This window comes from Python bivittatus, unplaced genomic scaffold, assembly GCF_059951505.1.
Source record: "Python bivittatus isolate LINGU-HERP-01145 unplaced genomic scaffold, Pbiv_v1 ctg000430_np1212, whole genome shotgun sequence".
In the NCBI taxonomy this organism is placed as follows: domain Eukaryota; kingdom Metazoa; phylum Chordata; class Lepidosauria; order Squamata; family Pythonidae; genus Python; species Python bivittatus.
The window spans coordinates 5,060,695-5,075,449 of record NW_028277071.1 but is presented as its reverse complement, the minus strand read 5'-3'; the positions used below and the strand labels follow the sequence as shown (position 1 = coordinate 5,075,449).

The 14,755-nt window shown below is 39.0% G+C and overlaps 2 protein-coding genes across 2 annotated transcripts; both read right to left on the bottom strand.

Annotated features, from left to right (window-relative positions):
- Nucleotides 1-350: 350 nt before the first annotated feature.
- Nucleotides 351-3,859, bottom strand: LOC148215323 (vomeronasal type-2 receptor 26-like). Its single transcript, XM_088144142.1, has 3 exons — nucleotides 3,642-3,859; nucleotides 2,331-2,622; nucleotides 351-1,220 (listed from the first exon to the last, which is right to left on the bottom strand). Exons 1-3 carry the CDS (start codon nucleotides 3,857-3,859, stop codon nucleotides 351-353), a joined length of 1,380 nt encoding a protein of 459 aa, XP_088000268.1.
- Nucleotides 3,860-6,446: 2,587 nt separating this feature from the next.
- LOC148215322 (vomeronasal type-2 receptor 26-like) lies at nucleotides 6,447-7,904 on the bottom strand. Its single transcript, XM_088144102.1, has 2 exons — nucleotides 7,793-7,904; nucleotides 6,447-7,348 (listed from the first exon to the last, which is right to left on the bottom strand). Exons 1-2 carry the CDS (start codon nucleotides 7,794-7,796, stop codon nucleotides 6,447-6,449), a joined length of 906 nt encoding a protein of 301 aa, XP_088000228.1. The 5' UTR covers nucleotides 7,797-7,904.
- Nucleotides 7,905-14,755: the final 6,851 nt, after the last annotated feature.

Here is a 14,755-nt window from a genome sequence, read left to right as displayed (position 1 = left end):
ACCAGGTGGCGAGTCAGAAAGGCAAAGGGGGAGAACTGAGGTCAGCAATCTCGTACAAGAAAGAACAGGCAGAGTAATAATCAAAAGGGGATACAGTAAATGCTTAACCCTCTTTTTGGACCTTGCTCTCCCCTTGTGGTCAGCACAGGATGACCTGCTGAAGAATCATTGATGTTGGATTTGGATCTCCAACAGCAAAAGCACACTCCTTCTATTCACCAAGGTAACTTCTTGTAAGCAACAACAGCTGTGAAATGATGGAAGAAAAAGGGGAAGCCAGCTCTAAAACATATGAAAAACTCAGCTTCAGTAGATATGTAGAGAGGACAGTCTCTCTTCTGTTTGTGTAATCAGGACATTACCTGCCAGACCTGTAGATTCAGGAGCTTCTTTTCTCCTTTGTCTGACATAGTTCTGTGTTTCAACTTTAATGAAGTCATGGACTGCAACATGTGGGCCACAGCATGAACCGCATTGTAGACACTGTAGCTATGGGGAGTTATGCTCATGTCAAACACGGATCGAGGAAGAGCCTCTAGCTTCTCCTTCCCAGTGCAGCGATTCCAAACATTCTCCTCTTCCAAGGAGGTTGAGAAGGAACAATCAAATGCCTGTTTCCAAAAGTCCTCAATAAAACCATCTCTGGTCTCCACACCAGGGTTTCTCATCTGAAGAAAGTTCTGGAAACCTACCACTTCCTTTGACTGGGTTGCAAGAGCTAGGGCACCATGAAGGATATCTATGTCCCAAGATCGTTGAAAGGGAACAGAAGTGAACTCCATCTGTGCAGTCATCATCCAGACTTTGCCTGTCTTCATTGGTATGTCTTCGATTTCTGAAATTCTGGGGAACATTCTCAAAAAGATTGTAATGTGAATTTCAACATGGAAGAATACAACACTGGCCGTGCTACTAAATATCAGTTGGTATATTTTGACCCATGACTCTATCATGTCATGAATACCTTTTTCAAAATATACAGTTGGCAATGCTTTTACAAAGTCAAAACAGATACCTCCCTGGGAAAACCTGGGAAGTTCATTCTGTACAAACCTGAGGCCGTTGTCATCCTGTATAAAAATGACACCAATCCAGGTCCATCTGAAAAGCAAAAGCAGCTGGAGCATCCCCACATAATGTTGGTTCTTATTAGGGAACATCCATTGGAAAAAAGCTTGTTGGGATGGGTCATGAATCACAGGAGAAGAACCATATCCAAGCTGTAAAGAAAAGAAAGGCAAAGTAGATAGGTTGTGTGTGGGTAACATTTTAGTGCCTGAAGTGTGGGTATTCAACCCATCTTTTGATACAGGGTGGAAGAAGATGAAATGCGGAGGCAAAAACTTTTGACTTTTTTCTATTTTCCAAGATACAGTGGCAGTTTGGGAAGCATTTTCATTGCTTCCTACTTCTTATGGCAAGAACAACTCATATTCTACCATAAAGATAAATTTCCACCAAAATAATTGCCAAGAAATGGGAAAATAGAGATGTTTCCAAATTCGGAATGTAACTGTAGATAGTAATGCTTTGAATCCTAAGAATATTCTTAAAAGAAATCGGCAGAAACCATTTCATTTGTTCAATCAGTACTTTCTAAATAGATAAATTATATCAAGCAAGACAATTAATACAATCTGAAGAACGGTGTTGTCAGAAACTAGAAATTTGTTTCTCAATTCCTTAAGAAGAAATTGGAATAAGTTCCTCTAGGAAGTTAAATCAGACCCTTCCTGGTACAACTACTATAACCAACACATTTCCCCCCGTCCCTCAGTTTGGAGGTCATATCCTTATTTTAGTAATATGAGTTGACACAATGGGGGAGAATATTGATAGGCTCAGTTTAATAACCAAAATAAGTTAATAACCTAACAATTAGCATATTGAATTATTTATTATAAGTCAATGAAAATATAGCAGTGACCTCGTCAGATGCACAAAACATACAGGGTTTTGATGGCAAAAGTCATGCCCACCCACTTGCAGATTTTGGCTTCCCTGTGGTTGATGCTCCTGCTTTGAGATGTCTTTCCTGCTAACTCCCTGATCCTTCTCTTCCTGTTCACAAGTGGAGACTTTGCAACCTCTGCCAACTCCAAACTTCACCCCCTTCCTCAGGAATCCAGGATAGATATTGTGAATTGCTGATTCCAAATGACTTGTAAAGGGTTCCCCTTCTGGGTCAGGACTGACATTTAAGGGAGAGAAAAAACACCACCTCAAGGATGACATCTTCTTTGTCCCAAACAAATAAAAATGTATAACGGACAATAGAAGAGAGGTTGATCAGGCTTGTTAAAATTTATTGCTCCAAATGTGCACCTTACCTGTGGTATCTTGTAGATGCTCAGAATAGTAGCCATAAAAAGACATGCTTTCGAGTTGGGTCCCCCAATGACGGCCACAGTACTACTTTGGGCATCACATTTATAGTTTGGAATGAACTTGCCCCATGTGGAGAGGAGCTCCAGTGAGGAAAGATAAGTTAAGCTTCCAGTGAAGTAGTCATTATAAATGTTGAAACCCAGAGAGACGTTGCGCAACATCTGGGTATTTTTGTTGATCTCCTTCACAGCAAATTCAAGAGCCAGGACATGCTGGTAGGTCTGAGTCAGAAATCTGCAATGAGATTAACCTGCACCATTGAACTGTCTCTAGTTAGGAAGTTTAAAGCTTGCTAAATTCCAATTTCCTTAATATTTAGGCCTTGTATTTTGTCATATTACTGGATCTAAAGATATCTGGGCAGCTGTGATTAAACCCAGGATCAGGTTCTCAAATATTTCTAACTGAAAAGATGGAATTTAACAAAACTGGCTTTGTGGTGGCAGATGATCCATGGACTTTCCAAAGCACATGCCAAAATGGTACTTTTTTTCAAAAATTCTGTACTAATATGCATCTATTTCAGTGAGGTGAATTTAAATCTCTAACTATCTCTGTCTGGGTGTTGATTCCAAAAAATCCATCCCAGTCTTCACTTAGCCATGGATCGCACGTCCTACTAACAGAGATTGGATTTAGATTAGCTGAACATCCCATCTTTGGCACATGACCTTCCTGTTACCGTACCTGTAACCATCCCCCCAAGAATGCTACTTAGTTGCGAGTTCTTCTTCTTCCTTACACAAGATTCAAATCCCACCATGATATTGATAGGGATTGTTTTACTGACTTACGTCTTTGACAGCTTTTAGTTATCTTTCATTTCACAGTTCATAATGAAAGATGGGTGCTTTTCTAAGGGTAATAAATCAGCATCAAACTTATTTAGATGTACCAAGAAAGTGAAATGAACAATTCTCTTAAAACCTATGGCAAATTACAGAAAAACTATAAGGAGAATGATAATAATGCATCACAAAGAGGGGTGGAGGGTGGAATCAGTCCCAGTCATTTCCATCCATTCAAATTTAGCTGAACACCTTGCTTAGGAAAATCATCTAAAGGGGTGTGTAATGTGTTCACATTAGCTGGGACTCCTTTTCATTGGATGAGAATTCTGACCCATGAAAGCTGAAAAGATAGCACGGCCCTTAGTTTTTGTTTTGATTGAAAAGTCATGGTTACTCTTGCTGCCCAAATCTAAGGAGAGACTCATCCCCTTAAACAGTTGGTTTCAGGTATGAGTTGCTTACATGAGGTCATCAAGGAGTTCAGAAGAGGGATGCTTTTCAAAGTTGAGAGGGTTGGAAAACATGTAGCTCTGCGAAGTAATGCCAGCTACGATGACATCCCCTGACTGATAATATTTATGCTTGATTTGCCGAGGGTCACTGATTATGCATTCAGCAACCGGAACTTCACACACAGTCCATGGAAGCAGCATGAGAGTCAAGAGAGTAAAGTTCATCATCTTGCATTCACATCTTCTCCTGAATGTCAAGTCACCTGTTCTTCACAAGTCATTCAAGGGTGGGTGATCTGCTGTGCTATTTTTGCATGACCAGCAGCGTCAACTTCATTAGTAAGTTCAGGGGTCCCAATTGCTTCAAAATCCCTGCTCCAAATGTTGCAGCACAGATTAAGAACGCTCTTTAATCTTGATTCACTGTTTTGTTAGTTACTACCAGAAAATCACTTGTCTTCGGGAGGAGTTGTCCAAGTAATCATCCTCAATTGGATAATTATGGGGAATTTAAACACCTACTTATAACAAGATGTTCATGTAGGAGAAGAAAACATTTTCCCCCTATAGATTCATAAAAGGTGCAGGGACATGTCCAAGTGCAGTCAAAACAGGCAAGAGGACGAGAGTTGTGTTGCGATGAAAGGCTTTCCCCATTTGGGGCTGGCTTTGAAATGTCATATTTCTCACACTTTGCTTGAGATGGGCAGGTGTATAAATATGATGAATGAATGAATGAATGAATGAATGAATGAATGAATGAATGAATGAATTTATATTTGCCATCCATATTTTTATTTCAGTACACTTTGTGGGGTTCTGATCCACATTTGGGTCACTAAGCTTCAATTCAGAATTTTTCCATGTATTTTTCTTCAGCTTTGCTAAAATGTGATAACGAACTGGTATTTTTTATATGAATTCATCCATCCTCACACCAGGACTGTCAGTTTAATAGAGGGTTGCAATCTTTAGTTATTTAGATAGGGAAACATTCGTTTAGATGTGGAGTAACATACTTGGGTCCCCATGATAGACCTGATTTGCCTATTGACCTTTCTTTCAGCTCTGAGAATGGGACATCTGTAACGTCCCACCCTCCGCACCCCACCCCACCCCTCAGGATGATATAATTCAATTTCTACCTTATTTATTCTGAGGACGCTTCAGCTCAAAGGAGACTTTACTGTTCCTTATATTCATTAACACCTAAAGACGTAAAATAGAGCATAAATCTTTAATAGGGCAATTTTCCTCAACCATAAAGCGTTTCATTATCAAGAAACCCTGTTGTCATAAAGGAACTGATGCTTCTACTTTCCTTTTCTTCAATTTGGCTAAAATGAAATAGATAATTGATGAAGATCAGCTGAACCCCCCATGTCCATATTAGAATGAAGGTTGGACATGCCAGAAATAGATTGAATAGGTCAACCCCTCAGCTCTTATTCTAAGGATGGGATTTGATACAATAGTATGGCTGACTTAATTACTTTTAACCTATTAACCATTTCAGATCTTCAGATAGCTTTCTGATCAAGCTTCATCAGTTGGGCAAGGTCAAATCCACAAGAACTACATGGCGTCTCTAATGCTAGTCTGGGAAAAATTCAGATCCTGGAAGGTGTCAGAGGAATATCCCAGCCTCCTTCCTACTGAGTCAATTAAGGCAGAGGCTTGGAATGAACTGAAACATTTCTTCCGAGGTTTCTTTCCACCTGAACACATTGCCCTTCATGAGATAAGCTGTCAACTGATGTGAAGAATTAGTGATTATGGATTATGGAACCCTAGTTTTCTTGATGTCCTTATTTCTGGTTGTGTTATTGTGAGCCAGCCAGAGTTATGTCCTACAAGATCGGTGGCCATATATATCTCTTAAATAAAATAAAACAAAATAAAATGATACAAAAAATAAATATATGTTTGCTCCAAGTGTGCGCATGCTGTTCTATACAGGCTAGATTTCTAATCGAGAGTCTACTTTACGAGCCAACATATGTGCATCCATATTCCACTCATAAGAAGTTATATGTAATGTAATGACTCATTCAAGATATATAGTGTAGACACACCTCCAGTTATTAAATAAAAATAGCTACAATTATATGAAGCTTCCTAGAGTGTTATGATAGGGACAGCAGAGACACCATGCAAGAGACATACATACATACATACATACATGCATATAAAAATAAGCAAGAACTTGGCTGGTTTGTTTTATGCATTAATGAACTGTATTTCTTTGAATATTCATAATCTCTGATTGAACTATTACCATGTTGTCTAAAAATATGTACAGTAACCTGAATGTATTTTTGTTGGTTTTTAGAACATACCTACAGTTATCACAAATTTGGATTAATTTATCTAGTCAATTTCCCTCCCCGTGTAGACTACAACACAGATTATTTGTGATGGGCTACCATCCAAGTCTTAAACAGGTCTTGCTCTGCTTAGTATTTTTTCACAGCCAAGACTGTTTACTCCTCCAGTATCTGTGTCCCAGTATGGAATGCTGATGTTTCCTCCCCATGTGAGATATGAAGGAGAAGAACACTTTCTGATTTCTCAGCAATACCACCAAGCCTGTGCAACAACTTCTTGGGACACATTCAGAAGGAACTCTCAACATTTAGGAAACCCTTTGGAATTGATCTGTCCAGAACAGCTATATAAATTAACTCGACAAATAAGTATAGAGTTGCACTGAATCTCAGAATAACAGTGTGCTTGTGACCACTTGAAAGCATACCATACGATTAATAGCTAAAGCTTAATTTAACAGGGCTGAGACTTTACAGATTTCAGCTGATTAATTCCTTCTTCCCATCAGGAGCTGCCTGTCATTCAGCTCAGGCCTGAGCAAAATGATATAGCATTTGGGAGGGAAAATGCAGCCTAGTAAGCCAGCACTAGAAGCCAAGATGGAGAAGACCTCCACAGCGACCACATATTTCCCCTTGGTGCTCAGGTATGTTGGAACAAAGGAGAGCCAGACGCTGCAGAAGATCATCATGCTGAAGGTGATGAACTTGGCTTCATTGAAATTGTCTGGTAACTTTCTTCCGAGGAAAGCCACAGTGAAGCTGGTCATGGCCAGGAAGCCCATGAAGCCCAGCACACAGGAGAACATGATTGCTGAACCCTCATTGCATTCCAGGACAATTTCTTCAGCCAGAGAATGCATGTCAACATCAGGGAATGGAGGAAAGGTTGCCAGCCACACCATACAAATAGCAACTTGAGTGAGGGAACAGGAGAGGACGATGGAGCCGGCCAGTGGTTTTCCCACCCATTTCCTGATCCTGGAGCCTGGTTTGGTGGCCATAAAGGCCAGAACCACAATGATCGTTTTGGCCAAAATGCAAGAAACCGCCACTGTGAAGATAATGCCAAAAGCGGTCTGGCGAAGGAGACACCTCACCTTCTCTGGCTGACCAATGAAAAGTAAAGGGCAAAGGAAACAGAGGAGGAGAGAAATGATCAGAACATAGGTGAGGTTCCGATTGTTGGCCTTGACGATGGGGGTTTCCTTGTACTTAAGGAAGATCCAAAGCACTAGAGCTGCGGTGCAAGAAAAGAAAAGAGCAAGAGTGGTCAGGCTGATCCCCAAAGGTTCTGTGTAGCTCAGAAAGATTACATCTTTGGGAATGCAGTGATCCTGCTCTTTGTTTGGGTAGTGATCTTCTGGACATGGGGTGCAGGCATCCATGTCTGAAAAAAGAAAAGCACAATTTGTCTGTACAGAGGTTTTCCATATACTGCATCCAGATCACCAGCATTCCAGGGATACCTTATCTCACACAAGTAGCTCCAAGCCAGGTTGCAATGTTTGCCCAGCACAAACATTCATAGAGGAGAACAATCTAGAGCTGGGGATCTCGTATAACAAAAGTAAAGCTGACCTAGCTCACTACAGATAACCCATTGACATGTACATTGTTTTGAAATATAAGGAAAATGATTTCTTCCTCTTCCACCGAGGACACAGCTTTGAGGGGAACAACATGGAGTGGTAAAGGAGGGAGGTGACATCCCCTTTGCCAGTCAGATCAGCCAATCAATGGGGTGACAGATATGACAGGCTCAACTCCCCATGCAATGAGTCCTAAACGAAATACAGAGTGATGCAATGAAACTCAAAATACTGTCGCTTACCCATGTGCTCTGAGACCTCCCCAGCTGGGCATGGAAGGCAATCATAGCAGCAAAAGGGTTTTCCTTCCTTCTTCGTCCGCCTGTGACCCAAATGGCAAAGGTAATTACACAAGGAAGAAGGTGGTTCCTGTGTGCAAATGAGAGCAGGTGTTTTAATATTGACAGGAAAGGTAGAGGTGAGAATCATCAGCCAATAGAAGAAAAAAGGAATCAAAATCCAAAGAACACCTATTATTGCTGTATCAGTTGCAGAGAAAGAATGCCAAATAGACATAAAAGTGACCTCCTCCCTAATTGGTTTGAAAGATGGGTATGATGGGTAACTAGGTCTTTGTATGTCATAGTGTGATCTGTTGGTGGGTTAATCAGGAGAAGGGAAAGGAAGGAAAGGGGAAGAAGATGATGACACCTTACCAGCTCCTTTTGGAGGTTCACCTTCCCTGACTTATTTCCTCCATATAATTGTCAGATATAATCACCAAATGAAGGGAAGAGATTAAGAAATGACCTTGGAAGCAAGCAGGAATACACTCAAACAAGGGGAAGGGGAGGTTGCATTTATCTCAAAGGGTGAGCTCTGGAATAGTGTGGATTGTGAAGGAAGTGAACCTGATCTGAAAGGCCAACAGACTTATTTTCATGTCCAAATCTTAAACTGGTTCTTGAAAAGCCTTCAGAGGATTAGATTTACCCCATCCTCTGTATCTACTGTACCTTATCGTATGGCCTGGGCCACACAATGGCATCTACTGAAATGGAGAGGGCTTTGTCTTTTGGAGCAAGGGGATCAATGTTTCCCACCTTGACTCGAAGAAAGGTCTGATTTGGGAATGTCACCCAATTGATAATATCGAACCCAGCTTTCAGTTCCCTGTTTTCATCAAAAGAAACCGTTTCCCCAAAACTATTGTTAAACGAGAGGCTTCTTAAATAATGGTGGAGCTAAATGGAAGGAGAAAGGGATAAAGAAGAAAAGGAAAAGGAGGGCGAATAAATGATATGTTTCAAATAGAAACATTGTTTTATACTCCTAGTAAAGCCCCATAATTTAATCAACATTGCTTTGTTTTTTCCTGACCTAAGTCATATACATACATTTTTCCTTAAATCTGACCACAGTTACATTATTCCAAAAAAGAAAAAATGTTCTTCTGGACATCTTTGTTGTGTCAATCTTCTCAATCTCATTGAGTTTTTCAGATATGATGCACCTTTATCATTATAATTACAAGTGATACTATTCCACTAGGAATAAATTACACATGATAGAAATTAACATGGATGGAAAGGAAAGGACACTTGTACATCAAGGAAACCCTTTTTTCTTCTCCTCAAATTGGGAAGAACTTTCCTTAACTTTTGATGTCATGTCTGTCAACTCAGAATGTGAACTTGCTTCCTTTTCCTTTTGCAGCAGACTATGCAGGGAAAAAGTAGCAAAATCAATGGTATTAAGAATTTAATACAAACACTGAGTGCTTAATAAATGTTTGCATCACATTCCTTTTTATCGGAAAATGATGTTGCATTTCTAAGAAGTTCATATCACTCTTTTAAATCTTCATATTACACCTTCAGAATGAAAAAAATCTGCCTGAAACTTGTCACAGAGAAAGCTTTCTGACACTTGAAGCACTTTGGAAGTATTGATCAGCTCTCCTGAATTTCTCCATTCAGGACATTACCTGCCATGGCTGTTTACTGATGCTCTTCTTTCTCTTTCTCTCTCCCATCATTCTGGGTTTGAACTGGGATGAACCCATGGATTGCAAAGCATGGGCCATGGTGTAAACTGCACTGTAGAGGCTGTAGCTGTGACTAGTCATCGTGGTTTCAAAAACTGACCCAGGCAGGGTCTCCATCTTCTCCTCCCCGGTACAGACATTTTCATCGATCTTGTCCCCGCTTGGAGGAGACCAGTTACAGGTAAAGGCCTGTTGCCAAAAGTCCTTGAGGAAGCCATCTCCATTTTCCACATTTGGGTTTCTTCTTTTCAGAAAGGTTTGAAATCCCAGCACCTCAGTTGAATGAAGGGCAATCAATAGAGCACCATGGATAATATCAACCTCAAAAGATCTGATAAAGGGAACTGATGTGAATTCCATCTGGGCTGGCATAATCCAGACTTTACTCTTGGTCTTGACTGGTATATTCTCAAATTCTGAAACACGAGGGAAGATTATCAAAAATATCATAGTGTGCATTTCTCCATGTAAAATCACAACGTTGGCTGTGCTACTGCTAATCACCCTGAATGTTTTGATCCATCCATCCACCATTTCACTAATATCAGAGGCAATATACAGTGTAGGCAACATTTTTATAAAATCAAAGCAGATGCCTCTCTTGGAAAACTTGGGTAGCACCACTTGTACAAATCTCCATCCAGTGTCATCATTCATAAAAATAACTCCAATCCACGTCCACCTGAAAAGCAGCAGCAGCTGTAGGATCCCTGAATATTGATGGTCGCCACTGGGGAACATCCTTTGGAACAAAATACTTTGGGTCCGGTCATTGATAACTGGAGCAGAAGCATAACTGAACTGTAGGGAAAAGATATAAGCAAGGAGAAAGGGAAGGACTAATTCCCAATCTGTATCTGTATCAGAAGAAATATAATATCCAAAAAACAGGAAAGAAATTGTTTTACTTTATTCAGTCCATCTCTACTCAAAGTACTGTGTCTAGGTCTGGACATCACATTTCAAGTGGGAGTGAAAGATGAGTTTCAAAGAGGGGCAATGGTGAGTTCTACTTCCTGATCAAGGATAGGGTTAGGAGACAGTGGCCTAAATGGGACCATCCAACTTTATGTTTCTGTGAGTTTGTCTCGTTTTTAAATGTCATTCCATCTAGGTAAAGGAAGGTTTTGTGAATTCATGATAGCAAGAAAGCAAGGGTGCAGTAGTGTGCAGTGTGTATACTATGTATTTTTGTGTATTCTTGCTCAGGATTTGTACTTTAAGAATAAAATAGAATAGAATAGAATAGAATAGAATAGAATAGAATAGAATAGAATAGAATAGAATAGAATAGAAATCTTTATTGTCATTGTACTACTTGTACAACGAAATTAATGCCACCCCAGTGCAGCTTTCAAAATATAAAAACCATAGAACACATAAAATACATAACACACATAAAACACATATAACACAAACTTCACATTCCATATTTCACAACCCCTGATGCTGCATTAATACTGCACTGTACGATAGAATTCAGTATAGTTACAGCTCTAAGATAATAGCTATTCTTCAGCCTATTCGTCCTTGTTTTCATTATCCTATACCATCTGCCCCGAAGAAATACTGCATCTATTCACTATTGACATTTGGCCTCCACAGTTTGGACCTTGATATTTCAGGGAACATATCTGCACCCCCCAAATGAAGATCAAGATCTTCAAGAGTGTATGTTGTATCTCTGATAGAAATATGAAAGATGGTCATCTGACTTCCCATTACAACAGGCAGTTGCCAGCCTCACTTTCGTCTTATTACCAAAAGATGACCTGGCTGTTCAATCAAGCTTTTAGTTTTCTTTTTTTTTTAAATTCCTTATGCTTAATTCATTATTCAATGTAATGGACTTCTAATCGTACAATCTATAGATTGCATCATCTTTGTATATGGTGTTCAGCTATTTCTATTGTTTCTATCCCACACACAACTTGATAAATAATAAATCAATTTTATACTACACATCCAAAGCTACATCCAAGATTGAAGGGACATGCTGCACATTTGTTCAGGAGCTAATCCCTGTGTGCACATCTTACCTGTGGTATCTTGTAGGTGCTCAGAATGGTTGCCATAAAGAAACTCACATCTGAGTTGGGTCCCCCAATGACTGCGACAGTATTATCTTTACTATCACACTTGTAGTTTGGGATGAAGTTGCTCCATGTGGAGAGAAGTTCTAGTGAGGCGAGGTAAGTCCAACTTGCAACAAAATGGCTATTATAGATGTGGAAGCCCAGAGAGATATTCGGTAATATCTGAGGATTTTCGTTAATCTCCATTACAGCAAATGCAAAGGCCAGAGTATGTTGATAAATCTGAGTCACAAATCTGCAATGTGATTTACGTGTTGAATGAGTGCAATGGTCTTGCTAAATTTTCATCGAAAGCAAATATTTAGGCCATACAATCAGAGCTGTCTTCATATACCTCTTTATCGGTGATATTTATTTGGAAGCCATGAGTGGACTCATTCCCATCTAGATTGTTCAAAGACCAGCTTTCTTATCATTTCTGTTTTATTTGTATTCACCCCTGTGTCTTAGAGGGGAGAAGCAACTCAAGGGTTTATGTATCTTTAGATTTGTTTATGAAGCTAGCTCATCTTCAGAGGAAGGGTTACCAAAATTGATAGTAACATATGCTTCTGATATTTGATGGACAAATAATCAGTACTACCTGATTTCTTTTTAGAAAGCTCTCAAGTAGGCAAGGCATTGAATCTAACAGACAGAAACTTTGATGTGGGACATACCTGGCACTTCATATTGGGAAATATTACATGGAGCAGAGAGGAGAATGAATACTCCAGTAGGGACTTTCATCTATACTCATGGAATACCAGCCAAATGTATCATTCCTACTAGTACCACCCCCACCACTACCACAAGTGTAAAATAGTTCCTAGTAATTATGCTAGCAGGGAAAGCACCATAAAACATTAAGATCAGGTAATAAATCCATTTGGCATCTTCATCTGTGAAAGGGGGAGGAAATGAGGTACAAAATCGAGAACACGAAATATCAAGACTTCCAGTGGGGACAACGAGGGCTTAGTCATCTCCATGAGAGGAAAGACTGAACTACAGCTGCATCAGTGGCTGGTAGCAAATGGTGGCCACCCAACTTGCTCCAGATCAAGGACGAAGTGAGAAATCAACCCATTCTGTTACGGGACAGCCATTCCTTGAAAGCCAATCACAGAAATGGAAGCTTCTGAGAATGACCTGCGAGTGAGTAGCAAAAGGCGGGGGATCCATCTTCATTTACAGCTGTGGTGCAGCCTAAATATGGAATGCCAGAGCCCAGCAAACTACATTTCTAAATCACTTTTGGATATAACTATTTTTCAGCTTAAGAGAGACCCCCTTTGCAACAGATAAGTAATTCTCTTGATTTTCTTTTCATTATTTCTGGGACTATAACTTTAAAAGAAGAATTAGAATTTTATTCTAATTTGAATAATTCATGAAAAGCTGGAGGATAAGGAGAATACAAAAAAGATATAAAAGTTATTTATGGTGAAAGGGGAAGATTTATTTGTTAAAAGTTTAATTTTCCAAAACTCCATCTGTATTAATTGGATTTGATTTTTCTATGGGAATAGTTTTTGTTTTCTGTGATATGTTTGATGATTGGCTGGATTTTCAGAACAGAAGAAGATAGTAATCGGAGCCCTCTGTGTATTTTTTGCAGCGTGAAAGGCACCAGTGAACGTCAAGTGTCTGCTTAATTTCCCTGATGTGATAGCTACGGTTGCTTGCTTTGGGGGGAAGAAGAAAAAATGGCTAGAAGAGGCCCTTTGCAGCAGCCGTTAGAAAAAAAATGACTTCTTTAAGTTTACTCCAGTCAACATTTGATGAACCAGGAGCTAAATTCAAGTCCCTTGAAAAAAAGATCAAGGAAAGATGGGATAAGATGGTTAATTTTGAAATGGAGGTGCAGATTGATTGGAATGTGGATTTGGAGTTTAAAAAAATGCTGGTTGATGAAGGTGGTATGAACAAAGATGCTGTGGATCTGAAAATGGATTTCAAAATGCTAAAGAAGAAGATTGATATGGAAAAGAATGCCACAATGGATTTACAAATGAAACCAACTGATGTCATCATGATCAAAGGGGACATACAAATAATGGAACAGTGGCTTGGAAAGACTTTTTATCTTGGACTTGCAAAAGGAATGTGCTGAACTGGTGAGGCTGTTCCTATGAAGAGACAAAGAGAAATTCCTGGGACTGCTTCTTGGAGAAGAGGAGGAGGGACTGATGGGGAATCAACTTGTAGGATATTATTTGAAAGGATTAATGATGAAACTTCTTAAAAGTAAAAAAAAAGTTTACAAAGTGAAGTTACTTGATTATGGTTAATACAGATGTTGAGGGTTTTGGTAGTTATTAATGGGATTTTTTTGTGACTAGGATTGAATGATGAGGTTTTAAGGATCTGTGTATATTTGTTATTAAATGTATGGAATTTTGTTTTTATATATGAGAAGAGCAGTAAGATATTTATATATACAAAGGTGAAAGGAAATGACATTATCTACAATGGAAGAATGGATGGTGAAGCTGATGGAGATGCCTGAGATGGTGAAATTGATGGCTTTGATTTGAGAAAAGACATTGTTAATTTTAATGTTAACTGGAAACTTTTTTGGACTTTCTGCAGGTAACAGAAAAAGATGGAATTATGTTGTATGGATTTAATGATTAGAAATAAGGTGGGTTTATAGAAACAATGAAAGTTTGGTTGTAAAGTTAGACGAAGAGATTGATGTATCCCGTTACTTATATATCTGTTGTGAAGAGGGTCGGAAATCAACGATTTTTCTTTGTTTTTCTTTCTTATCTTTCTTACCTTTCTTTTTCCTTTTTTCTTTTCTCACACCTTTGACCTTGGTCATTCTTTTTTTCTAATTTTCCATTGTTTTTCTTATTTCCTTTCTTTAATATTCATTTTTTGTTAGTTTTTACTGTTTCCATTTTAAAATTTAATAAAGTTATTTTAAAAAAGGGGGAAAAAAGAATAGGAAATATCAAACTCTCCAAAATGAAAGCTAAATAATTCTCAGTAAATAATAGCAGGTCAAGATAAATACTACAGATGGGTTCACGTGAACAGTGAACAGTAAATGAGAACTCATGAGAATTTCTGTAGAACCTTTTCCAGTATTATTTCCACTGTTTATTCCAAATATTTCTCAGTAAAACAAGGGG